Here is a 26,958-nt window from a genome sequence, read left to right as displayed (position 1 = left end):
CCAGCTATGAGAAAACTGGCTGCCCTGGGTTGTGTTAAGGCACTTGACCACTTATAAAGTGAAAGGCTGTTTTCTCTGCATTTGCCATTTGAAGTGGTAGATAAACCTTAGGGGGAAATTTATATCATCCTATTAAGTGGCAAGCAAACTACTGTTCACTCAACTTTCATCTGAGGTTTCTGCTATAACTAACCTACTATTAAGAAGAAAATTCCTTATAAAACGCTACCCTTTGCTAAGACATTGCTATGCAAAAGAACGCTGGCTCAATCCTGATGGCTTCCTTATAAACTAAAAAATACTTTTTATTTACAGTATATCAAAAGATATTATAATACACATATCACACACACGCGCACGCGCGCATACACACACACACACACACACAGAAGATAGATCAGGGTATCTGATGCCAGATTTTTTAAGGCCAGAATAAAATTGTGATTACTACAAACCAACACTGAAGAATAACCTATTGTCTTAAATGTTCTAAAAGGCTATAATGACTTTCATCTTTACAACAAATTGAATAGAGAATCTCAATGCAATTATAGGAAACAAACTCTTACCAGCAGTGTTAGATGATCCTAATTGTAAAGTAAGGGACCTTAGATTTAAGCATAATATCCAACCTAATTATATTGCAAACGCATTAAATGGCATAGCCTTCTACAACTAAGGAAACTCCTTAGTTGATTTATTGCTTAAATTATGGAAAAACAATTCAGTTATAGGACGTATTCTTGCATTTAAAACATCAGCATTTCCATGTAATGACTGTGTAATCTGTGTTAAGAAGCAGATTCCAGTTCCAAAGAGTGATCATGCTTTTGAAATTGTGTTCTCAGCTAGCTCCACAGATATTTCAATTGATCTGAACTTGAGCTCTTGCCAAAGTTTTTGAAGCAAATCCTAGGTTAGTTTCCCTTATAAACTTAAACAAATTTTAACTTAAGTTTTCATCACTCCTCCTTGTGTATTATGATGTTCTTGTCCATCACTGATAAATAATTATGAAAAGATATAGCACAGAAGGTATTATCCTGATGGAAAAAAGCAAAAATATACTTTTTGTCTCCTCTGTCTCACAATTTATCAGTCATTTCTAGGGTGATCTTATTACTTATTCTCCAAACCAGGACAATTTCGGGGACAAATGGGAGTGCTATCAATAATGACCTCAAGACAATGGTACTATCCTGATCAAACCCATGAGACCAAATCACCCATTTCATACCAAAGGGTATTTCCAGTTATCTGTGGCCATCCTCAAACTTTTTCTCTTTCTTCCTTAAGATCCTTACTCTCACTTCTCCTCCTAGAACTATCTTTCATTCTCTTTTATCATTCCCAAACTGCTTACCTCTCTCCCCATACTACCAGAAGTAACTTGAAAATTCTCTTATTTTGCAGAACTCAGGTCTTCTCTTATTATCCAGGCAATGTAGAGAGTACTGCAGATTTGTCAACCAAAATTGTCCCAAAGTGTTTCCCTAAACTGGAAACTATATCCTCATGGGGATTCCTCTGTAGTATAGAAGACACTGTTACCAGGTTTTAGGTTTGCTTTAGTATACACACATTTATACTCCTTCCCACCATATTTGGATCTCCCTCCTGTACAGTGTTCTTGCCCAGCTTGGACCCCTGAAGACTCCTTTTACTGGCTCTTTGCACGCATCTATCAGATTCTGCTGCTTATATCTCATTCTTGGCCTTTAGCTGAATGGCCTTGGGCACTAGGGTGGTCTGGCCAATATAGAGAGCTGGAAGTTTCCTGGACCCACCTTCCTCCTCCCAGCCAGCATCTGTGCACCAATCATGACTGGTGTGAGAATATAAAATCCCAGCTCCTTTACTTCTAAAGCTAGAAGATTTAGGGTTTAATTTACACTCCAGAGTGTCTCACCTAATTAGACTGAGACTGCAACTCTGGTGTTCCCTGCAGAAAACAGTTAACTTAGCAGGCCTGAGACTATTATCCTTAGACACTTGCTCACTAGGCTGGCCTTTGCCTTGCCTCTGGGACCTTGAATTTCTGGAGGGCTCCACATTCTCTAAATGATAAGTGTTGCTCAGTGGGCTTAAAGTATTCAGACGAACAACGTGCCTTATACTGAACACCTGCTTTCCTTCTGCGAGTCTGGAATTTTGGTATGTGTTAGGCAGAGGGTGACTGCATGGCTGAGCCAATATAAACCCTGGACTCCTAGGCTCAGGTGAGTTTCCCAGGTAGACAACACTTCACTGGCGGAAAAATTATGCATAATCAATTTGCCTCCGCTGGGAGAGGACTCTTGGAAGCTTGTGCCTGGTTTTCTCTGGACTTTGCCCCGTGTGCCTTTTTCTCTTGCTAATTTTGCTTTGTACTCTTTTGACGAAATGAATCATAGCTGTGGGTATGACCATATGCTGAGTTCTGTAAGTTCCCCTAGTTAATTAAAGAACCTGGGGGTGGTCTTGGGAACCCAAGACACACTCTCCTTTCACTATTTTGCTTCTTTATTTCCCCTTCTCTTACTGGCTTCCCCTGGGAGCACATCTTTAATAAACTGTGGGCATCCTAATCCTTGACATGGCCTATGTTTCTAGGAGGGCTTATGAATATTCTCAACCAGACAAAATATTAGTTTCAACTATAAGCTCTGTAGTTTCTCTCTTTCTATTCCTGGAATGATTTGCTCCTTACCCTGTCCTCTTTATTCCACATATCTCTATCCCCCTCCAAACTGTTACTCTTTAATAAATATATATTTGGACAAATTAATTCAGTGTTTATATAATTTGTAAATTGTATACAAATTGTAGTACAAGGCTTAAAATACAGCAGAGCAGTACCTCGCCCCATTTCTCCCCATACTGAGTCCTGTTTTCCAGAGACAAAAATTTTCCATTTTTTTAAGGAGCTTATTCCTGATTTACCTCAAGATATCAGGTGTGCCCTTACATTCCTCTTAATACTGAATACCTGGGGAAAGAATAGTACAACATAAACTACTTGGGAAATAAATAGCATTCAAGCCTTCCCTTCCATCTACTCATATGTGGATACATATCTCATTCCAGTAGGAAGAAACTGGTGGTAAAAATTCAGAAAGACTAAGCAGTCGCATGACAAGCCCGTGCCTGGGATATTAAGTTCATCTGGAACCATCTTTCACGGTCAGTTCTTTTGGTACTTCTGATGCTATACAGAAATGGTTCCCCCCCAAAAAAGGCAGAAAAAAATTACTTTAAAGGCTTGCTTCTGTATTACTCTCTTAGCGTTCTTAATCATAGGTCTTCTTCAGCGTTACCCAAATCCAGCCAGTATGCTTTGGTGCTGGGAATCTTTGGGTAACAGAATCAGGTCTTAGGTTCCACCAAAACAATCCTTTTGTCATTTTAGTACAGTGATTCACAAACTTCATTGTGTATCAGAACTATCCAGAAAGCTTCATAAAAATGCAGCTTTCTGGGACTTGCTTCCATAGACTGTAATTAAGTCCATAGATAAGACAGGAATCTGACACTCCTTTACAAATACCAATAACAAAACTGTGGTTTTGAAATTCACACAGAAAGGTGTCAATACTCTGATATCTAGAATAGAACACATGGTAATGAAATATAGATGGTATCATTTATCTTCTTTCAACAGAGGGGAGGGAAATATGGAAACAATACTTGGTTTACGGTATCCTTAAGTAATCAATAAGATTATAGATTATTTTTTGACTTTCAGCCTAATAGCCTTGCTTTCTTCTGTCTCTAACCAACCAATTTGGGAAACAAAATACTCTTGCCTCACCAATTTACACCTTTACATAAAACACAAACAAATTTTGCAGAAACTGAAAGAAAGCAGACTTGGGGTTTTCTCATAGGTTTAACATTCTCTAGGATTCCACTCGGCACCCTGACCCATTACCACCAGACCTTTAGAGTAGTTTCTGTATTTGTGCCCACAGGTCTGGGATTGCTTTTCTGACAATCTTTAAATTATGAGTAATATTTTTTTCTGTTACACATAAAATGTTTCTCTCTTCCTGGACAGTCTAATTGTCTTCTGAGATCTCTTTCACCTTGCATTTTTGTTACACCCCTCTGTCAGACAATCTACATAAAACTCCTCCTGGGTGCTCTCTCAACCCTCTGTCAACCCTGTTCCTTAGAAGATAATTGGAAAATGGACAATCACAGGAGCAGCCAATCCTAATGATCTCAGAAGCCTGGGTAAAGAACACTTCAGAAAAAAAGAGACTTTAAATGCTTTGAGATAGATCATTAACAAAGTGGTGAAATTTGTGAGGAAGGTGGGAGAAAAAACAGTCTTTCTCCTATTTGCTAGATTCACTCGAGAATTAGGCTCTAATTCTTCACTTCCCTAGCTGAGCTTTAACTTAATTATAAAACAAAATCTACAGCCACAGCCAGGCCTAGAGGTAGAGTCTGTACAACTAATCAACTTTAATTCCCTGAGCTCGATTTAATTACAAAACGACATTTGGTGCAGCTGCTAAACACTTACCAGGTGACCACATAATACTGTTGTAGCAATTACAGGTCTCCAGCTTTTGCACTGATTCGCACAGCACAATTATGTTTCAGTTATATATAAATTTGAACAGCCTCTAGGATTTATAATAAAACATTTTCTTGATTTTATATATTCCTGTAGTTGAGGCAGTTAAAACACTGAATTGCACAATAACTAATATATGTCAGGGAGTAAAATGTGATGACAGAGGAGATGTCCTGATAATGAACAATAATAACAAACTGAATATTAGCAACACATTTCTGACCTTTTAAAATTAATTCTGTGTGTTAGGTGGACAAAGTGAAACCAGCTTATGTATGCTGAGTTATCAATTTGCCTTTTAGGTTATAACATACATTACTTTCCAACATAACTAGACATATCTAACTCATTCGTCTTCTTGTTCTTTAGTGTTCCACAAGACAATTTAGGAGGTGATTATATGTGCTACATAATACTTTTTAGCTGACAGAATTAAAATTAACCACTGTTGTTTTTAAAATAGCCACCTCCTCCAGTACATTTCAAATATACTCAATTTGCACAAACATCCAGGAAGACCACTGCAATACGTGAGACCTGATTTTTCATTTTATAATATTTAGGCAGAGGTTCCATGCACAACTAACTTTTCATCTTAAGAGTTTTTTTCAACTTAGTCCATGCAAATATACTTTTTATAATATCTGGGATCCCAGTTCCTCCCTAGGTCTATAGGAGGATAAGAAAAATTATTTAAATTGAGAAAAAGGAATCAAGAAGCAGTGTCATTAAGGAAGTCACTAACGATACTAAAATAAATATGACCCTTACTGTTTCTACAGCAACTCAGAAAGTAATAGAGAGCGGCTTTTCATTCAAATTGGATTTTAAGCACAACAGAATGCGTTCTCTTTTTCCTAGATGTTAATCTCCTTTTCTTTCCCTTTAGAGTAGAACTGATTAAACGCTAAAGAGAGGATGTATCATAGCTAATTATATCTACAGAGAAAAAAGCAGCATTCATCGTAAAATAGCTGGGGCAATAATCCCCTCTTCACCTTCCAACTTCAAGTGCTGGTTCAGATTTTAGCTGATGCTGTCCTGCATGACTACCTTGGACCCTGGACAAAGACAGCACTGTAAGTTTCAAAGTTGAAAGGCTAATTTCTCAGTACTAGCAGTGTCTGTCAGTCTCTTACCCCAGAGAGTATCTTTCTCTACTGAGCAGTGATTGAGTCACAGGAGGTAACAATTCTGCTTGCTGGAAGAAAATATGATGGAAGGAATCACGACGGTTACCAGATGTTCCAGTGCCCCTGAGGGGGCACCAGAACGTTCCTGCATATGCTATAAACAGCATCAACTGTCAACCGTGGGACCCTGGGGTGTGGTGCTCATGCTGCTCTGATGTGCAGAGTCTCAGAGTTGGAAGAACCTTGAAGATGCTCTTAGCCAGAGGTTTTACACTACGTCTCGGGGAGTTCTTTGTTTCCTAAGTGTGATTCAGGCATTGCTGAGCAATAAGGGGGAATCTCCCTGAAACAGCTGCAGCACTCTTGGAAAGAATGTAAAGATCTTAAGTCAGGGCTGAAAGCAAGACAGGATATTTTATCCAACAAAAATCAGTCGTAAAAGTCCAAGGTAATTCCTATGGTTCAAGGAAAGAACTTTGTGGAAAATCCCTGTCCCAGTGGCTCTATGACATTCCTAGAAGGGAGGCCCTAGAGCTCAGAAGGTTGATTCAGGAACTCTAGGCTGCAATAGGCCTCGTGGCTTGGAAGTCTGGAAATTAAAATATATTACTAGGACACAGTATCAGGGTGGGAGACGAAGGCTTCTAAAGGCAAATCAACCAATGCTTACAACCCTTCATTATTTACATATCACTTTCCATGGCAAATAGGAAAATAAAACACTTAGAAAAATGTTACCTTTCCTTGTTATTTTAAAATTTGTCAATTTTACACATTGCCTTGATGATGGTTTCTTATTCTATGATACCTGTTTTCAAAGTAAAGAATACCTTGTGATTGTTCAAGACCCTCTCCACATCTACCATCAGGAAGGAAGAAAGGAAGGAAGGGAGGAAGGAAAGGAGGGAGGGAGGGAGGGAGGGGAGGGAGGGGAGGAAAGGAAGGAAAGGAAGGGGCAGCTATTTCTGTGTTTGTAAATGGAACCAGCTATGATGTGAGAAGACATGAGATTTTAACATAAGGAAAACCGTATCTCCAGGGTCAAACAGACATCCATAAAAACAGGATAGATAATCTTTCTCACCATCACTGTTGATGCACACAACCTCTTGAATTTGAGTGCCTGGACCACACTCCCTTCCATTATCTGGTTCACAGTCTCCTAGCCTCACTGCTTTCCAGTCATAGCAGGATGGCTCCTCACAGGGAATGGCTTCCAGTAAGTGAGGGCAGCTGCCAGCGCCCCCAGAGCCTCCAGTGGGCTCATTGGTAATGTGCCGTTTCCTCAGTTTAAAACCTGAATTGTTGGGGAAGGAAAATATTTACTGTTACCATCATGCGCTGAATACTTCAGAAGGCTGAATGAAACTCCAAGTGAAAGCTGGATGAGGGTAGAGGGTAGAATTCATATCTGCTTTAATCACTAGTGTATCCTCACACTCTAGATTAATATGAGCTCATTAACAATTTATTAAATGAATAAACAGAATGGCCAAAGAGGGACTTTTGGTGTCAGCTTACTACAGTAAAAGTCAAGCAAGAATGGGCTGGAGAGAGATAAAGAGAGAGAGAGACAGAGAGAGAGGTGATTGGTTGATTTGGAAAGTCTGTAGTTGTAAAATGTTCAAAGACACAATAAAATCTCAACCTATTCAGAAATATTCATGACCAGACACAAGTGCTATTACTTTGAATTCCTCAACAGGATCACCTCGTTAAATCTGAAAAGGAACCTCTGAGAAGTTGGATTGTTTCAGGAAACTGTCTCTTGAAGCCTTAGTTGAATTTAGACTCTCCAGAAATTTGAACTCGGGATATAAACCATCTGGGCTCTAACAAGGAGTATTCAAAGTCCTGCTATGTGCTTTAATAACACCTAAGTGTTGCCCTTTCTGACAATGTATAACAAAATTAATAAGTCTCTCTACTGCTATGTGAATATATTGGAATCACTAGAAAACTGTCCTTTGAAACAAAATAGAAAAATGTTTTCAATTACTAGATCATGTGAAAATTACTCTACCATGCCGAACATGTAGTAAACAATTGCATTTATTCTATTCCTTTTAGATATATTATTTGCATCATAAAAGCAATATTCATATTAGTTTGTTTACCTTCAAAGTAATAAGTAGTTCTGTTTATTAGGCACTAGCTACGGGTCAGGCAATGAAATAAGTGCTTTATGTTTATCTCGTTGAGTCTTTAAAGAAAACTTGGGTACCAGATCATATTACATCCCTTTTACAGATAAGGGAACAAAGATTTAAATAAGTTAATTAACTTATCTAAACAACAGAGGACAGACTAGGTTTTCCAATCCACGTCAGTCTGACACCACAGCTCATCTTAACCACTGCACCAACTGCGTCAGATGCTCTCCATCTGTTGTCTAAATTAACAAGCATCTTGCCTACGTTCTGCAGTTTTAATCTTCTGGTATCATCACCAGAATAGGTTTATAATTCTTTTGTGCTAAAGATCAATACTCTTTAGCCATTCTGGAAAATACTGCAAACGAATGATCACAGGAACACAGAGCAGCACTTGTTAATAATTCATGGTTTGACCCAATTTGATGGGAGTTTTAAGCATGCCATTTTAATATTACATACCTTTTTTGCCTTGCTGGTCATTACAATTTTCGTAAGTACAAGGTCCCCAAGCTGTCCAGGGTGAAACCTCACATTCAATAGGACAGGGAATGTGGCACAGCTGTGTCGTATTAGGGATAGGGCCAGCACATGATTTCAAGTCCACTGGTTTTGAGGCTGTTTGGAGAAAAACAGAGGTTCCTTAAGAATTAAACAGGTTGTTATGGTCAATAATACGGTTTTTCAGAGCAGTTTTGTGTACGGAGAAGGAAAATGCTTAAAGAAGTGCCACCAAGACATTACTCGAATGCTTCTCAGCTCCATCCTGAGAATAAAAGGAGACAGAAGGAGTGGGGGGAAAAGAAGCAGTGTAGTACAGTCAGAGGAAACTGGGCTAGAAGGCTTGCAGACTGTTTGATCACCAGCTTCACCACTAATTAGTCATGCCATTAATAATGCTGAGTCTAACTTTCCTAGTCAGTAAAATAATCCTTACAGTTAATTTTATTTCTAAAATTTTATAGTTAGGTTCTAAAAGAGGAGAATTTAGAGGACTGAACAGAGTAGGAGGGGAACTACAGCTTTAACGTATATGGAAAAAATCTCCACTGAGTGGCTCTGGCAGAGAAGTCCCCCTTCCCTTTTGGTCTGCAGAAAGGTAACTGATGGATATGATGAAGGAATAGCTCGGGCCACCAAATGGGGCATCTCTATCTCCGATTGCATGACTCACCAGATACTTTCCAGGACTTTAAAGAATATACTATTTGCATATGTGATCCAAAGCTCAGAATTGCTAAGGGGACAAATTTATAATTGTCCACGTATGTTCATGAGTTGACCAATGAACTGTGTATAAATACTGCTAGCCCTTGCTTCTCTTCTGCTATGATGACTGCAGTTTGGCTATTTTGTACAGCACAGGTATTTGATAGTTAACGTCAGAAGGTGTCCACAGTTCTGATTAAAAATGACTGAGTAAGAATGATACTTAAAACTTTATGGACATCACAAGAGAATCAAGTTTACTACTGTCATAAAAATTTTGAGAAGTAAATGTCTTAAGACACACATTTCCTTTAATAAAAGCTAGCCCCTGTTACTCTCTGATACTTTGAAATGCCCATGCATGTAGCATAGAAGCCTGAAATAAGCAAACTGTAGATACTTGTATATCCCTCAACTTTCTGCACACAGAATCATAAATGCTACCTAAAGACTATTATCTCCTCTTTCTGCTACAGCTTTTCAGTTCTGAAAAATATTCTATAGATTTTGTTTTTTATTTTTTCTTCCTAGGAGTACTTATTTTCATCCCCTCCCACTCTCCGCCCCCCATCCCCCACCCCACCCCGGAACACACACACACACACACACACACACTGCAGTGAAAATAAATGACTGGGCATCCCTAATTTGCTTAGCATGAGCACCAAGAGCATTCTCACTTAAGCTTATCAGAATTGTTGCTAATTTGTATCATAACATTAGGCAAAGCCAAAAATGATTCATTGGATTGCTTTCCAACAGTGAAAGTGCTTGGCACACTGATGACAGAAAATACAGGAATAAATGTTTCATTTCCCTGAATATAAAAAAATGACATCAATGATACATATCTCACATAAAACGATTTGTTTTTAATATTTTTACAGGTGTAAGAGTCTTGTGATGGTTAATTTCATGTGTTAACTTGCCTGGGCTAAGGGATGCCCACATAGCTGCTAAAGCACTGTTTCTGGGTGTTTCTGTGAGTGTGTTTCTGGAAGCGATTAGCATTTGAATCAGTAGACTAAGTAAAGCAGATTGCCCTCACCACTGTGGGCGGGGCATCATCCAATCCACTGAGGCCTGAATAGAACGAAAAGGTGAAGGAAGGGTACATTCCTTCTCTTCCTGAGTTGGGATATCCATCTACTCTTCCCCCTGGACATCAGAGTTCCTGGTTCTGGGAAACTGGGTATTACACCAGTGGCCCACTCCCAGGATCCCAGGAGCTGATTCCTATAATAAATCTCCTCTTACATACCTGTATATATACTATTGGTTCTGTTTCTCCAGAGAATCTTGACTAATATAAGTCTACAGTATGAAGAAAAACTCCTATAACTGCAAATTAACATAAGCGATTCCTTCACTTGTTGAATCCTTCAGACTATCATTTAAATTAGTGGTTATATGTATAATTACCTGAAAAGTCTCCATTTTTTTCCTTTCAATTGACTAAAAGTAACTTTAGTCTTTAGTGTTATTATATAGTGTTGGAAATTACAGTTACTATAAAGGGAAGTCTACTGAGCATGCAATTGTGAGAGCTATGATTACAGCCTGAAGAAATTTATTTTATATATAAGATTGAAAACTGTAGGAGGAAAATACAGTTTTTATTAAGGAAAAAGGTACAAACATTAATTCCTGGCCATTTTTCTAAAGCTTAATGTTAGCTCTTGGTGTATTTTGAATAAATCAAATAGAAAAATCGGTCACAGATTCTTCTTGAGCTATTAAAAGAGAAATGTGACGAATAAAGGCTTAAGGAAGTATTGCTTGAAGCAAAATACTCTTAAAATCTTCTGCTAAGCTGAGCAAATCAACATGGAGATAATACAGTCCTTGAAAAATAGTACCAACTAAAAAGTGGCACTTGCTATCTGCTTCTACAAGGATTAAACCATAAGCTGCTGACCTTCCACATACCCTGAAAGGAGTGCAGGGTGGAGACCAGGAAGGAGGCACCCTGTGCTCTGGGAAAAACTGGCAAAACAGGCCTTCAGATAGATATTTTCAGGAGAAGATTTTATGAGCCCAATTCTCACGTCTCCCCATATCTGAAATGGCACTAAAATCCTTCACGGTGATGTCTGCTCCTTGTGACTAGCAGCAACCTTCTGCAAAAATGTGTGCTTGACTGCATGTACTCCCCCTTCACCAAAATCACATATACACTGACCTTCCGCCCTTACCTCTTTGGAGCAGTTTCTCAGAGCTATAGTGAAATGCTGTCTCCCGGACTATAGACCTCAATTTGCCCCAAATAAACTTAACTCACAACTCTCAACATTGTGCTTTTTTTTTTTCAGTCGACAATAGCCTCAATTTTATAGATAATTTTCTATCTATCTATCTATCTGTCTATCTTTCATTAATCAAAGAAAGACAGGGAGAGAGTATTTTCTGTATGATTCTATTCCTTTGGTGATTTTCATTATAGGTTTTCTTATCCAGTATATGCTGATTTTTTCTTTTTTTTTGCATTTTCAACTTTTTATTTAAAAAAACACCGTAAATAAATGTTCTCGGCTGGTTTTACAAATATGAATCACACAATTATTGATCTAATTGGTGGGGTTCTATCTTAGACCTTCCCTGGCATACAAAGAGTTGGCAAATGTGAGGCTACCACTTCAAGCCTCATGCCCATAGCACAGATTGACCAGTGGAGGTACCAGGACCAAACTACACCCAGAAAAAGAGAGGGCCTTGGGTAGTGAGAGCACAGGTTCAACAGAGTCAAATCTGTGCCCATAAACAGTATATATGCTGATTAACGTAAATCACAGATACTAGTTTAACTCCTCAAAAGTGGTCTTTTTTTTTGGCAATTGCCCAAGATTTATTTGGAATCAGTGTGATTCAATAATGAAGTAAAGAACAGACCCAGGAGATCTTACTGGGTTCTAGTTTAATCTGTGGGATATAATTCCTATAGCTGTGTATTACATAATGTAGTGTTTATTGCTGATCCCTTGTTCTCAAGTATCGACAACTAAATTTTCTAAAATGGCCCAGTCATTATTCTTATAAAATTTTACTAGAAATTATAAAGAAATTGTTCATCCAGTACAAGTTCCAAGGAAGTATATATTAGATTTTTTTTGTCTTATTGTTGATCTCTTGAAAATAAAGGAGACCTTTTATTGTTCTCATACGACTTAAAGGGTTTTCAATTATATGTACTTTGTATGCTTCACAGGGTCATAAAAGAATGTCTGAACTTTTCAGGACTTAATAAAACAAACAAAAAAATGAAACTGGTGCATTTTTGTAGGTAGGTCTGAAATATGTTTATATTTGTATATTTAGAGTATTACGATGGAAAAGAAATTCATTATAGGAGGTAAACTTAAATCATCTGTTTCCAGTAACGTGGCCAATGAGGTACTCTGAAAATATACTCACTGTATAATCCCTAAGAACAGTGAATATATAATTTTTTTAATTAAATGTTTTATTCTGAGATAATTGTAGATACACATGAAATTGTAACCTCACAGAGATACCACATACCCTTTACCCAGTTTCCCCCAATAGTCAGATCTCACAAAACTATAGTATAATACCACAATCAGAATATTGGCATTGATACAGCCAGGGTACACGTACTGGGCTGAATAGTGCTGCCCCCCGCTCAAATGTCTACTAAAAACTCAGAACACGACCTTATTTGGATATAGGGTCATTCCAAATGTAATTAGCTAATGAGGTCCTACTGGATTCAAGTGAGTCCTAAATCCAATGACTGGTGTCCTTATAAGAAGTCCATGTGAAGACACACAGAAAGGAAGGCACTGCAATAATGGAGAGAGATGGAGTGATGAAGCTACAAGGATTGCCTACAGCCACTTTGCTCCTAATCTTAGAGGGAAAGAATTCAGTCTTTCGCCATTAAGCATGATGTTACCCGTAGGTTTTTGCAGATGATCTGTACCAAGTTGAGGATGTTTCTCTCCATTCTTATTTTTCTGAGAGTTTTTATTATGAATGGGTGTTGAATTGTGTCAGATGCTTTTCCTCCATTGTTTGATGTTATCGTGTGATTTTTTTTTTCTTTAGCCTGTTAATATGGTGGATATTAATTGATTTTCCAATACTGAACCAGCCATGCATCCCTGAATACACTGTACTTGGTCCTAGTCTTCAATTCTTATAATGTATTACTGAATTCTAATTGCTAATATTTTTGTTAAGGATTTCTGTATCTGTATTTATGAGAGATTTTGGTCTGTAGTTTTCTTTTCGTTCTAACATCTTGGTCTCTGTTCCCTCTTTTCCTGTTTTCTGGATAGAAATGATCTGTTTCACATTGAGTGAGTTACAGTAGTTTATAGTTTTTTATTTTTATTTTTTAAATTCCTTCTATTTAGTCTAAGTTGTCAAATATATGTTTATAAAGTTGTCTGTGGTATTCCCCTGTTATTTTGCTGTCTGTAAAGTCAATAGTGATAGCCTCTGTTTTATTCCTGATGTTGGTGATTTGTGTCTTCTCCCTTTTTTACTTTAGTAGTCTTGCTAGAGTTTTCAACATTAATAGTCTGTTCAAAGAACCAGCTCTTTGTTTCACTGATTTTCTCTATTGTTTTGGTTTTCAATTTCACTGATTTCTGTTCTTATTTTTATTATTTTCTTCCTTTTGTTGGCTTTCATCTTATTTTGCTCTCTTTTTTCTTGGTTCTTTAAGTGGGAGTTCATATCATTGATTTGTGTCTTATCCTCTTCTAATGTAAGCATTTAGTGTTATAAATTTCTTTTTCAGCACTGTTTAGCTGTGTCTCACAGATTTTTATATGTTATATTTTCATTTAATTCAGTTCAAGTATTTTGATTTTCTTTGAGAATTCCTCTTTCACACATGGCTTATTTAGAAATGGGTTGTTTAGTTTCCAAGTGTTTGGAGACTGTTATCTTTCTGTGATAGAATTCTAATTTGGTTCCCACTGTGCTCAGAGAACACACTGTGTATGATTTAAATTCTTTGAAATTTGCTGAACTTTGTTTTATGGATCAGGGTATGGTCTATCTTAGTATATGTTTCACAGATACCTGAAAAGGAAACGTATTCTGTTGTTGGGAGTGTTCTACCAATGCTTAATAAATTCTGTTGGTTGATGTTGTTGAGTTCTTCTGTATCCTTGCTGATTTCTGTATGAGGAGTAGAATGTTGTCATCTCCAACTTTAATTGTGGATTTGTGTATTTCTCCTTTCAGTTCTATCAGTTTTTGTTCACATATTTTGTAGTATGTTGTTTAGTGCATATACATGTAAGATTTCATTATCTTATTGGTGGACTGATCCTTTATCATTATATAATGTCCTTCTCTGTTTCTGGTAATTTTCTTTGCTCTGATGTCTAATTTATCAGATATTAATATAGCCACTCCTGCTTCTCTTTGAATAATATTTTCATGATTTATCATTTTTCATTATTTACTTTCAACCTGGGATATTGCTATATTTGAAGTGAGTTTCTTGTTGAATGTGTATAGTTGGGTCATATTTTTTAATCCACTTTACCAATTTGTGTTTTTTCTCCTTATAAGTCTAATTTTTTATAGGTACAGAATATATTTTAATTTTTATATTGTGTTAGAAGCAAATTAAAACATTGCCTGAATAAGCATCTGTTAGGGTCTTTTAAAATCTGCTCCCACTGGTGTTTATGAGTGGTGGTCTTCTCTCACTACAAGTCTGAGATGTGGGAGGCAAAAGGGAACTGAGCATCTTGTCATTTCTTGAGTCTTAAAATCTCTAGCTTGCCTGCCTCCCTCTCCGACTTTCAGAGTCATCTTAATGGTCTGTTTACTATATAATGTTCAGAATTTTTTTTTAATTTAGTAAGAGAATTAGGAAAAATTACATCTTTTCTGTACTCCTGGAAGCAGAAGCCTATATGTTATTTCAAAAATAAAACCTTTCAATTTTATAACTAGGATCACAAGAAAGGAAAATCCTCAAATGATTCCCCAAATACACAGCATGAATCTGGTTTGGTACCAGAGTCCTAAAGCTGGCCTCTCCCTTGAGGCAGTACTGATCCCAGGTCATAGAACTTGCATATCCAGAGTTCTTTAATTACCAGGGACAAAGGAAGGCATTTTCAGACAGAAAATGAGAGTTAAGCTATAACAAACCATCATTAAGGAAATTTCTAAAGGATTTATTTCTCATACAAAGGACAGTGAACAGAGAAGCAGGGTCTAAGATGCCAGATGGAATGGTGGCCAAAGAAAATATTAAATGTGAGTAAAAGTAAACGTTGACTGTAAAAGCATAATTATGATGATTAAATAGGGGAGTGTGGTAGGCAGAATAATGGTCCCCCAAAGATCCCATGCTTTAATCCTCTGAATCTGTGAATATGTTATCTTAATGGGAAAAAGGACTTTGCAGCTGTGATTCAGGATTCAAACCCTGAGATGTGGAAACTATCCTGGATTATCTAAATTGGCCTAATCTAACCACATGAGTCCTAAAAAGCAGAAAACCTTTCTCAGCTGATCAGAAAGGTGAGATGGAAGAAGGAGGAGGAGAGATTCAAAGCATGAGAGGTACCTGATTTGCCATTCTGGCTTTGGAGGAGAGGGGTAAAGGCCAAGGAATGTGGCCTCTAGAAGCTGGGGACAGTCCCTAACTAGCAAGGAAATGGAGATCTTACTTTTCCAACTGCAAGAAACTGAATTCTGCCAACAAGCCGAATGGGCAAAGAAACAGATGCTTCTCTAGAGCTTCTAGAAAGGAATGCAGCTCTGCTAACCCTCCGATTTTAGCCAGGTGAGAACCATGTCAGACTTTCGACCTACAAAACTATAAGATAAAATGTTAAGTTTTTGGTACTTTGTTATGGCAGTGATAGAAAACTAATACAGACAGTTATAAGCAGCAGTATAGAACTAAAATACAAGACTACATAATATGTAAGTTGGTGAAAGGTAATCAGAGGTAAAGCAGTTTAAAGCCCTTAGCAAGGTAAATATATTAATTATAGATTGTATTCATTTAGGTCTGAACCTTAATATTTTAAGGTAATCTCTTTATATAAATAGGATAAGGATGTGTAACTTCCAAACCAAGGGAAAAAATGCAACAATAGCAAAACTGTTGCAATAAATTCAAAGGAAGGCAAGAAAGAAGAAACAATGAAACAGAAAAAATGTAACAAATAAAATAAGATGGAGGAAATGAATGCAAGAGCATAAATCACTCTAACTCAAAGATTATCAGACTTAATAAAAGAATAACATCTGAAATGACATTTTATATCCACTAGTTTATCAGAAAACGTACATGTTTGACAATACCAAGTGCTGGAGAAGATGTGAAGCAGCCAGAGCAGTTAAACACTGCTGGTAGAAATTTAAATTGTTTTATCCATTTTGGAAAATAACTTGGAATTTTCTAGCATGTTTGAAGACAGGCATACTCCCAGGTATACAGTTTGGAAAAAGCTATCAGACGTCAGACATTTACCCCAGGAGATATTTATAAGAACTGTCATTGTAGCATTGTTTATAACTGCAAATATCTAGGAGTAACTCAGGTATCCAACAAAAAGGGAATGGATATTAAATTATGGTGTCAATACTATGGTGTCAATACAATGCTATACAGAGGTGGAAATAAATAAACTACAGGACAATCGCTGATATGATGAAACCCACAAATATGTAACAAAGAGTGAAGAAAGCAAGCCAAAGAAGAATATATACTAAATCAGCAGTCCCCGACCTTTTTGGCACCAGGGACCAGTTACCACAGAAACTGGTCCACAGCATGGGGGTTGGGGACTCCTGTACTAAATGATACTATTCATATAAAGTTTTAAGAAGCAAGCATTATCACCATGTTTGGGGATAAATACGTAAGTCTGGAAAAGAGGAGAGTGGCCACCATTGTCTGGGAACTGGCCTGATCTTTTCAGCTAGGCTATGATGGAGTAAGACAAAAAGTAAGACTACTTCATTTGTCTAACTAAAAACAAGGTCACTGTGGGAACAGCCAAAATATCAAATATTCCCATCTCCCAGCTAATATGAGTGAGTTCTGCTTCTTTATCAGTTACAGCTTTAGACTCCCTCTAGTCTTTCCTACTTCCAAAAATAAGGTTTATTAAGATACTTGGTTATAGAATTACTCTTGCTTCCTTACAGCATTCAATCCACAGCAAAGCTCACTTATTTAAAGCCCCCTAAAATAATTACTTAACTGAAGCCCAAATCCTAATATAAGTGCTTTCTGACCCTCTTACTGAGATGCCCCTGGTTGCCCAGGGTGTGGGCTCTCCCTTGCTGCAAAAAAAGTAGTAATAAACCCAACTTGTTCAAACACAGGTGTGTAGCTGGTGGTCTTTGGCTGAAGAGCTTGGGCATGTCAAATACATAAAGAAAAGCAAGGAATGTTAAACATAAAATTGAGAATAGGAGTCCCACATCCTGTGATGGAGTGGATGTGAGTTATTTAATAACAAATGCTTACTGGCATTTACAATGTACCAGGCAATGCTATGGTGCTCCAAGTACTTCACAAATATTAATTCATGTAATTCTCTCAAAACCCCATGGGATAGGTATTTCAATTATCCCCATTTGCGGTGGTGGTGGTGGATAATTATTTCCAAATGGGGAAACTGAATATGGAAAGGTTAAGTAACTTTCCCAAAGTCACACAGCTAGGAGATAGTATATTTTGGACTCATATCCAGGCAGTTTGGTTCCATAATCTTCAGTGTGTACTTCTAAGTACTACTCTATGCAATCTTGGAAGGATAAGTGAGGGAGCTTCAATAATATGTAACAATATGTAATGACACACACATACATGCAAATACATTTGAAATAGGTCATAATGTATTGAAGTACAGTTAATGGGGATTATTAATATTGTATATGTATGTCATAATAGTAAAATGAGGCTATCAAGATAATCCTGGGGCTTCCCTGGTGGCGCAGTGGTTGAGAGTCTGCCTGCCGATGCAGGGGACACTGGTTTGTGCCCCGGTCTGGGAAGATCCCACATGCTGCGGAGCGGCTAGGGCCCTGAGCCATGGCCGCTGAGCCTGCGCATCTGGAGCCTGTGCTCCGCAACGGGAGAGGCCACAACAGCGAGAGGCCCGCATACCGCAAAAAAAAAAAAAAAAAAAAAAAAAAAAAGATAATCCAGCATCAGCCCTGGTGGTCAATCATTGAAAATTATTCTTTCATACATTAGTTGGGAATGGAACTAAATTTTCATTCTACAAGATATCAAGAACTGGCTGTCCAGCTAAATTACTATTAAAATGGGATGTTCTGCACCTATAATCTTAATAATAATAGTAAATACTTACATTGAATTTAGCAAATAAATTCTTTTAATCCTCACAGCAATCTCATGAAGTAGGTACAGAAGTAGTAATCCCAAATTTGGAGATGAGGAAACTGAGGCACAGAGAGATTAAGTAACTTGCCTAAGGTCACACAGCTAATCAGAGGTAGCTGGTATCTGACTTCAGAGACCATGCTCTTATCCACTTTGCTATATACTATGATATGACAATTAGTAGAAGCCACATTCTTCCCCCATTTTTTTACTCCAACTCCTAGAAGTCTATAATATGAAGGGTGGCCTGAGTAGAAGACATACACATTTTTTTTTTTTTTTCCGGTACGAGGGCCACTCACTGTTGTGGCCTCTCCCGTTGCAGAGCACAGGCTCCGGACGCACAAGCTCAGCGGCCATGGCTCACGGGCCCAGCCGCTCCGCGGCATGTGGGATCTTCCCGGACCGGCATCGGCAGGCGGACTCTCAACCACTGCGCCACCAGGGGAGCCCCATACACATTTTTTAAACAGTCTATTTGATTACTGTTGTGGGGGTGACAGAAGAAACTGGAAGTGATATTTATCTGGCAAGTGAGTCCTCAGTATTTTAATAAGAAACATTTTAGATTCTCATCTATTTTTAATACTAAATTTTTAAAACTAAGTAATTTTTGTTCTAATGCCTGAAAAATACACCACATGTGTATTTTAAACTTTTTTTATCATGAAATTATATATTTGGATTCTTAAAACATTTTAAATGACAGATCTCACACCCAGCCTACTTCAGACCTATTTGTACAACAATATGCCTTTTCTGAGTCATTCAAAAGATATATTAGGGTTCAAAGGTTGAGAAAAGTGCAATAGGTTTAATAATTCATTCATCCATTTAGCAAAATGGCTGAGCATTTTAGGCATTCAAAGTCTCCTGATACTGTATTCATTTTCCACTGTCTTCCCTGAAAATCTATCTTTTTCTTGAAATAGCATTGCTTCTTTAAAGAAGCTTATTTCATTGCTAATTCAAAAGTACAAGGAAATTCTCTTGGATTTAAGTCTTAGTTTCAGTATAGGAACTGACCAAACACTATTATTAAACATAAGGATGCCTGATAACAAAAGAGATTCCAAAGATCTATAAATAAAATCAGTTACAAATGGCTTTCCTTTCCTTTGTTCTTATATTGCTCAATGTGTTAAAATAAATATTAGATGCCTACTCTGTGCAAAGCCCTGCCACTGTGTTAGGAACGTTATGCCTAAGGGCGCTATAGGGTCAATGGCAGTGGCAATGATGGTTTGTTGGTTTTTCTTAATTATTACAAGTATGTGATAGTAATTTAAATTGGGTATATTTAACCAAAGTAGTTTGAATTCCACTAAAGTTCTATTGATGGTTTATTCAACCCTCACTTACCGCTAGATGTAAGAACTGATGTCAAGCAAATAAAGAAAGCCTATGTCCTGAAAATTAATCAAATTCTACATGTATCAGTGGTTGCTTAAAGCTTTTTGAAGATGTTCTTGTACTAAACTTTATTCACGGAAGTTTCTTTTATCTTTCACGGGCTGGTATAGTTAATGGGGACATAAAACCCACTTCCTTCTTAATAATAGAGGGCATTGTTTTAAGATAATACACTTATTCTTTAATCAATTTTGCAACCATATTTAAAATGATGGTTGAGAATTATCTCTCAGTATTTAATGTGCTTTGAAGCTTACTGCCAGTCCTTTCTGCCTATGATTAATTCATTATAGAGCTATTGTTTTGGATTAATCATTTCTTATATGAACACAAGACATATAGTTTACTTAGGAAGCATACATGACAGTCTTGAGGGCATTTTCTACACCATAATTAATGTTTTCAGTATCCGATGGACCATCGCTGCTTCTGTGCAGCTCATGTACTGATAGCCATGGTTTTCAGCCCCAGGCCATCCTGTTTGGCCACAGCTTTCTTCCTCTTTGTGCTTGCTTGTGCTTGCTCTTTGGATAACCTCTTGAATTGTGTTGAGGTCACAAATCAAAACATCTGAGGCCACAAAACATTTTTTAATTTTGTTTTTCTTATATTAGACAATTTCAGAGCTAAGGTATTTGAATGGTCCCTATGTTTGAAACTGTGGTATATTTACATTTTTCTGATTTTTCTGTTTGCTTATTCTTTGGGGGTTAAAGACCAGGCTTGCTCTATCTTGGTTTTAATAGTCAAGTGAAAGTTGCACTGGATACATTTCATAAATTTAGGTAAGGTTCTTCCCAAATATCCCAATAATGAATATTTAGGCCCAGATTAAAATAAGAAGAGAGCATTCCTCTTTCTTTTCTTCTCAGCTATATATTCTAGTTTTAACTTTTCAATTATGGGTGTTAAGGAGACTGACGGTGGGGAAGGAGCTAGCCCATGAACACTAACAGTGTTGTAAACTTGACAGACTGGGCAGACTTTTAAGAAGGCCATCTTCTCCCTATAAAGGACTCCACCCACCCTGCGGCTGGTGTGCTGTCAGCAGAGTTAGGAGGGCACCAAGTGATGGGCCTGTTACTTCTTTTGCCTGCAGCCTTCACTCTGCTGTGCTGATGCCAGGGAGAGGACTGTCAGATCCCTTCCTACTTCTCTCAGGAATTCTAGTCAATCTCCCAGGTGCCTCTGTTCCTTCCATCTTGCATCAATATCACCCCTAGCAAATAGAAACTCCTTTAAGGGTCTAGCCTGTGGACGGGCTCTCTCCTGGTTTCAAGGACTGACACAGGTTTTTCCTCTATTTGTATATTCCACTGGTCATTTTAGGAAACTACAGAGAGAGGTTCATATGCCTATGCTTACAATGCCAAACTCCCTCGACTATCCTCGTGTCTTGACTCAAATAAAACAGAACTGTGCTATCCTTTTAAGTATTTATAGGGACAAACATATGTCAGGTAATTTCTCTCAGGGACCCTGATTCCTATAAAACAAGAACATTTAAAAATACATGGGACTGTTCAAAATATATACCTTCATAGCAATGTCAATCATATTAGGATTTAAATTTCACAAACTGTATCAACAGCTTGACGAGGACATCACTCTCCTACTACAGGGATGTACCATCTGTCATAACACTGCAGTATGAAGTTTTTTTTTTTCCTTTTTTTTTCTTTCTTTTTTTTTAAAATACAGGACATATTGTCGAATAATCTATATAAAAGTCACACTGAAATCTTCCAACAACACACTATTATTGACTCAAGTTACCATTTACAATGTCCCTAACTTGGAAAATAACATTAATAGATAATGTAAATTAAAAGAAGCAGTTTGGAGCCTGTATGTTATCCACAATATGATGACAGAGAACCTTAGCAGTTAGAATTTCAAAGAACTGCAACTTTCGCTTTAAAAAGGGTTATTTAAAAAGTTGGAATATCTAAACAAACAAGGCCTGCAACTAGCTCCAGAGACTTGCTGAGCTCCTCCAAATATAATTGTTCTGATGATCAAGTGTATTAGTCTGTTAGGGCTGTCATAACAAGATAGCACAGACTAGGTGGCTTGAACAACGGAAGTATATTTGCTCACAGTTCTGGAGACTGCAAGTCCAAGATCAAGGTGCCGGCAGGGTTAGTTTCTATGAGGCCTCTCTTCTGGCTGCCTTCTCACTGTCCTCACACAATCTTCTCTCTGTGCGCTCATCTCTGGCGTCTTCCTCTTCTTCTAAGGACACCAGTCCTATTGGATTAGGGCTCCACCCTTTTGATCTTATTTAAGCTTAGTTACTTCTTTAAAGATCCTATCTCCAAAAAGAGTCACATGGGCGGTTAGGGCTTTAACAAATGAATTTGGGGGGAACACAATTCAGTCCATAATACCAAGCTTGATGGGATATTGAAGAAAAAATAATCTGTGATAATGATTTAAGCATAGTCATATTCACTGGCATATTTTATCAACTTTTCCCTGTTTTTCTGGGGGAAAAAAACCAGTGCTAAACTTGTATTCACTCAAGTTTCTCTATAGCAGGTTGCTGCCACTATTACTCTCTACACTTTATTTAGAAGCAAACAGAGGGAAATACCTACAGTATGAGATTTTCTGTTTTTCCTGAAATCTTCCATTCTTTTCTCAAAATCTCCATTTATAGAATTCCAAGTGTAGAGTCCCATTTCCTGATCACTGCACAGATGATGAACTTGATAAAAGAGAAATTTTATGGCTTTTCCTTCTAATGTCTTGGTGTTAAAAAATAAAATACAACCTGGAACACTGAGTCAAAGGCCAAAAGCCTGATTTGTGGGCAGCCTTGAACCGTAACCTCAAAACTACTTACCACCTACAAATAAACCATTGTCATAATGTGTTACTTGGATCCAGGCCCACTCTGATTTTCTGACCCACCCAGTTATTTATACATATCTCAGACCTGATTCTTATTCTAATTACTTTTCTCTACTTAAGTCTTTGTAATTACTCCTAAATTTCCCCTTACACTTTGTCAGGATCAATATTTGTGAATATTTACTTAAGAAACTCACTCAACAAATGTCTACTGAACATCTACTAGGTACCAGGCACATACTGGTACACAGAGATGCTCAGCATTTAGTAGAGAACAAAATAGATAAAGGTATCAGCTTTCTTGCAGTGGGAATACTCATTGAGGGAGTGGGGAAACCTAAAAGTAATAAGCTTAATAAACTACTAACTGGTATAGTATGGTATAAGGCAAAAAGGGCTATGAAAAAAAGACAAAAGAGTAGAGGAAGGGGTCTGAGAGTGTGTGGGGGAGAGGTGGGCAATTTAAAGTAGGGTGATCACATCTAGCCTCTTTGAGAAAGAGACATTTGAGACAAGGATGGAAGGAGGGGATGGGGTTATTAGCCAAGCACAAGCCTGGGGCAAGAACATTCCAGGCAGAAGGTGTGGTACGGGAACTGCAAAGGAGGTCCAAGGGATTGGAGAAAAAGGAGCATGAAGCAGAAGCATGGGAGATGGGGTCAGGAGACAAGGGGCAGAAGAGGGAGAAGGGCTTTTACGTGGAGTGAACGGTGGCACAGAGGCAGGGCTTTGAGCACAGGAGTGACACAGCCTATGATTTTGAATGACGGCTCTGCTGCTGTGTTGAGAATGGATTGTGGTGGGACAAGGGACACCTGTCAGGAGGCAAAACATAGTGTTTCAGACCAGGGGTGATAGTGGAGGTGAAGTGGTCAGATAAATATTGAAGGTAGAGCTTGAAGAATTTCCTGAGGAACTGAATGTGAGAATGAAAGAGAGAGAAATCTAGAATGACTCCAAAGATTTTGGTCCAAGCAACTAACATGGAACTTGTGGTTGTCACTGCATCATTTTTCCTTGTTCTTGACTTTTTAGACTGTGATGAGTCTATTTTCTCACACTGCCTTTCAGAAGATCTGCATCCTATGCTGCATACAACATTGCAATTGACAGGAATCCCAATTCCTCCTCCCTGTACCTCTATTTCTGCCCTGTTATGCTCTACCTCCAATTAATCCACCCATTTCTGCAGCTGCCAGCTGTACTGGCAGCTCTGGACTAAACTGCTGGGTTTGACATTCCAACAAAGTTTCCGAGATGTCTAGATTCCCCCTTTATTAGGCTATAACATGAGGGCTGCTAAGGTTCAGCCCATTCATGGTAAGACACATGAAATCCATGTTAAGACTTCTGGAAAAAAAAAAAAAGCACTGAAGTTTCTGGCATTAAACTCTAGTGTGTGTTTCTAAAAAAACCAAATGTCAAAGGTGGCAGAGTCACAACAGCGCTTGTTGGAAAATGTCATCATGTAGCATCAGAGCTTTTTGGAACATGCAAAGTTACTGATTTCTGGGCCTGGGGAGTAGAATCATGATTTTCAAGATCCATGCTTAACCTAACAACAGTGACTTTTCAATTTTCAGTGCATGCAACAATTACTGGAAGGTGGGAGTGAGGAGAGGAGTTGTTTTAAAGAAGCAGACTCCTGGGTACCATGACCAGAAGTTTGGATGCACTACATTTGGATTGAAACCTAAGAATAACCTCAGAATATGAATTTTTAACAAGCACTTCAGCTGATTCTGATGCAAGTAATGCTCAGGCTACCCTTTGAGAAACACAGCTATGCAGGACTAGAGTTGAAGTTAACCACAGGATGCCATAACGCTGTGGCACTGAATGCTTATCTTTTAGAAAATGTCATTCATATTCCAGAACAGAGATGCGTGCACTCTTAAAGAATTGCTTGCTATTGTCTTTGGCCATAAGAATATTAAGAATTATTTCTTCAGTGGTATAGTTTTTTTCTATTGGTGGTGTATTTCTTCCTGGACATTTTTCTAACCTTAAATCCACCTTTTAATTTATGGTAGCATGTAAACTGAGTTTGAATACTTTCCCCAAGTTTACACTATATTCTGTTAAATAAAACTGCTTGGAAAATGATACTGGAGACTTGAAAACATCTGCCATTGTAGATCTCAAGCATCACTAGGAAATGCTTCTGGAGCTTTGATACTAGTGATCTCCTTGACTCACTTTTGTGGGCTGATAAAACTGCATCTTAGGGAAAACGGATAAGATTGTGGGAGAAAGGGGGAGATCCCTAAAGCAGATTGGCTTGTATATTTTGGATATTAAACACTTATCGTATAGGTGCTTTGCAAATATTTTCTCCCATTCCATAGGTTGCTTTTTCATTTTGCTGGGCAGAAGCTTTTTAGTTTGATGTCGCTCCACTACATCATTGTTTATTTTTGCTTTTGCTGCCTTTGCTTTTAGTGTCAAATCTAAAACTCATTGCCAAGGCCAATGTCAAGGAGCTTACCCCCTATGTTTTCTTCTAGGCATTTAATGGTGTCAGGTCTCACATTCAAATCATCGATAAATTTTGAGCTGAAGTTTTATTAATTATTAATGAACCTCTCTTACATTTTATCTCACAGATCTTAAACTTTTTAATCTAAACTTTATTTCTTTCACATTTATGTTTTTCTGGACTTCTAGCCTATATTCATGAAAATCTTATTTTTTTCATTTTTATTTTAATGGTATTTTGAGTATATTATTACCTCATTACTTTTCCTCTAAATCTTTTTGTACAATTTAAAAACTCTACTCCTAACCTCTCCTATTGTTATTATTTTTAAATTCTCTGTTCTCATATAGTTCAGATTTTTTTCCTCTGGAAGCAAAAATGAGAGACTCCGCAGCAATGTATATGGAGTGGGGAATTCTCCTTTTACTCTGCTGACCTTCTGATTAACCCCAAAGCGTCTCTGAGTGTTTCCAAGTATCCCTTAAAAAATGCAACGGTCTTGGTTTTTAATATTACACATCATTCAAAGTTTACATGAAGAGCTACATGTTTTAAAATCCATTCAACCTGACACAAAGAATCACTGAATGTGGGGAAACAAAGAAAATGTCAGCATTACAGCCCAAGCAAGGAGGGACTGTAGGCATTGGGGTGGGGAGAGGCTTTAACCTTCTGGCTTCAACTTGATGAAGGAACAGGTGGCAAACAACCTGAAAAGAACTCTTGGGAGGATATTTAGAAGTGGATCCAAAACTAGGGATCTTGACTTATATGTATTTCACTTGGTTCTTGTGTTCTGTCAAGATGATTTCTGTCTCCAGTCTTGATGAATTCATCAAAGAACCCTCTTGGCTGTGGCGTTTCTCAGCTCCATCCTCAGGTTAGAGGAAAGTTTGCCAATGAGCACAGCAGGATTTAAGTTGGAAGGCCACGTTCATTTGTGAAGACTCATATTAGACCAGCTGGCACCAAATAGATCTGAGAAACCACAGATATGAGAAGGAAAGCTGATCTTTCCTCAAGACTATGGGTTTTGGTTCCACCAGATAAAGCTCTCTGGAACTGAAGAAATGGTGGAGGTGCCTCAGATCCTTTATCTGTCACCCCAAAAAGAAATTAGGGGTGTTATTCTGGGGGAAGGTAGAGAACGGAGGCCTAGAGGCACTTACTCAATTCCCAAGGTCTAAGCTGACAATTTTTTTTCAGCAGAGACACTGCTTTATTATCTCTGATGAGATTTCAACCCTCATTTGTTATCTTTATTCACATGTATATATCATGTGTTTTTTCCTCTGGGTGCTTTGAGAATTTTCTCTTCATCTTCAGTGTTCAGAAATTTGAGTTTATTGTATTTTGTTGTCATTTTTGTATTTATCCTGCTTGAGTTTTGCTGAGCTTATTACATATGAAAGTTGATGGTTCCTTTTTCAACAAATTTGAGAATATTTTGGCCTTTATTTCTTCAAGTATCTTTTTTCTCATATCACTCTCTCTCTTCCCTATAATATCATTAATACATGGATAGTTTGATATTATTTCACCAATCACGGAGTCTCTCTTCACTTTTTTCCCCCTCTATCTTCTTTCTCACTGTTCTTCAGATCTGATCATTTCTATTGATCTGTCTTCAAGATCAATAACCCTTTCTTCTACTCAGATCCAATAATTTCTATTGATCTGTCTTCAAGATCACTTAACCTTTCTTTTGCTAGCACCAAGAATAAAACACAATGATTTTTTTACTGCAGATCTGTTACATTTCTGAATTTCCATATTCTTATGTCCAT

General features: G+C 37.7%; 1 protein-coding gene across 1 annotated transcript in view; it reads right to left on the bottom strand.

The window, feature by feature from the left end:
• The window catches only part of THSD7A (thrombospondin type 1 domain containing 7A), a 459,010-nt gene that overhangs the window by 169,739 nt on the left and 262,313 nt on the right, over nucleotides 1–26,958 (bottom strand). Inside the window, exons 5-6 of the mRNA XM_082846599.1 lie at nucleotides 8,313–8,468; nucleotides 6,782–6,994 (exon numbers count right to left, since the gene is read on the bottom strand). Coding sequence (XP_082702725.1) covers nucleotides 6,782–6,994; nucleotides 8,313–8,468 — 369 coding nt within the window. The remainder of the gene's footprint in view (nucleotides 1–6,781; nucleotides 6,995–8,312; nucleotides 8,469–26,958) is intronic.

Source organism: Leucopleurus acutus, assembly GCF_964270905.1.
Source record: "Leucopleurus acutus genome assembly, chromosome: 9".
NCBI lineage: Eukaryota > Metazoa > Chordata > Mammalia > Artiodactyla > Delphinidae > Leucopleurus > Leucopleurus acutus.
The sequence above is the reverse complement of the archived record's forward strand: the minus strand, read 5'-3'. Positions and strand labels throughout refer to the sequence as shown.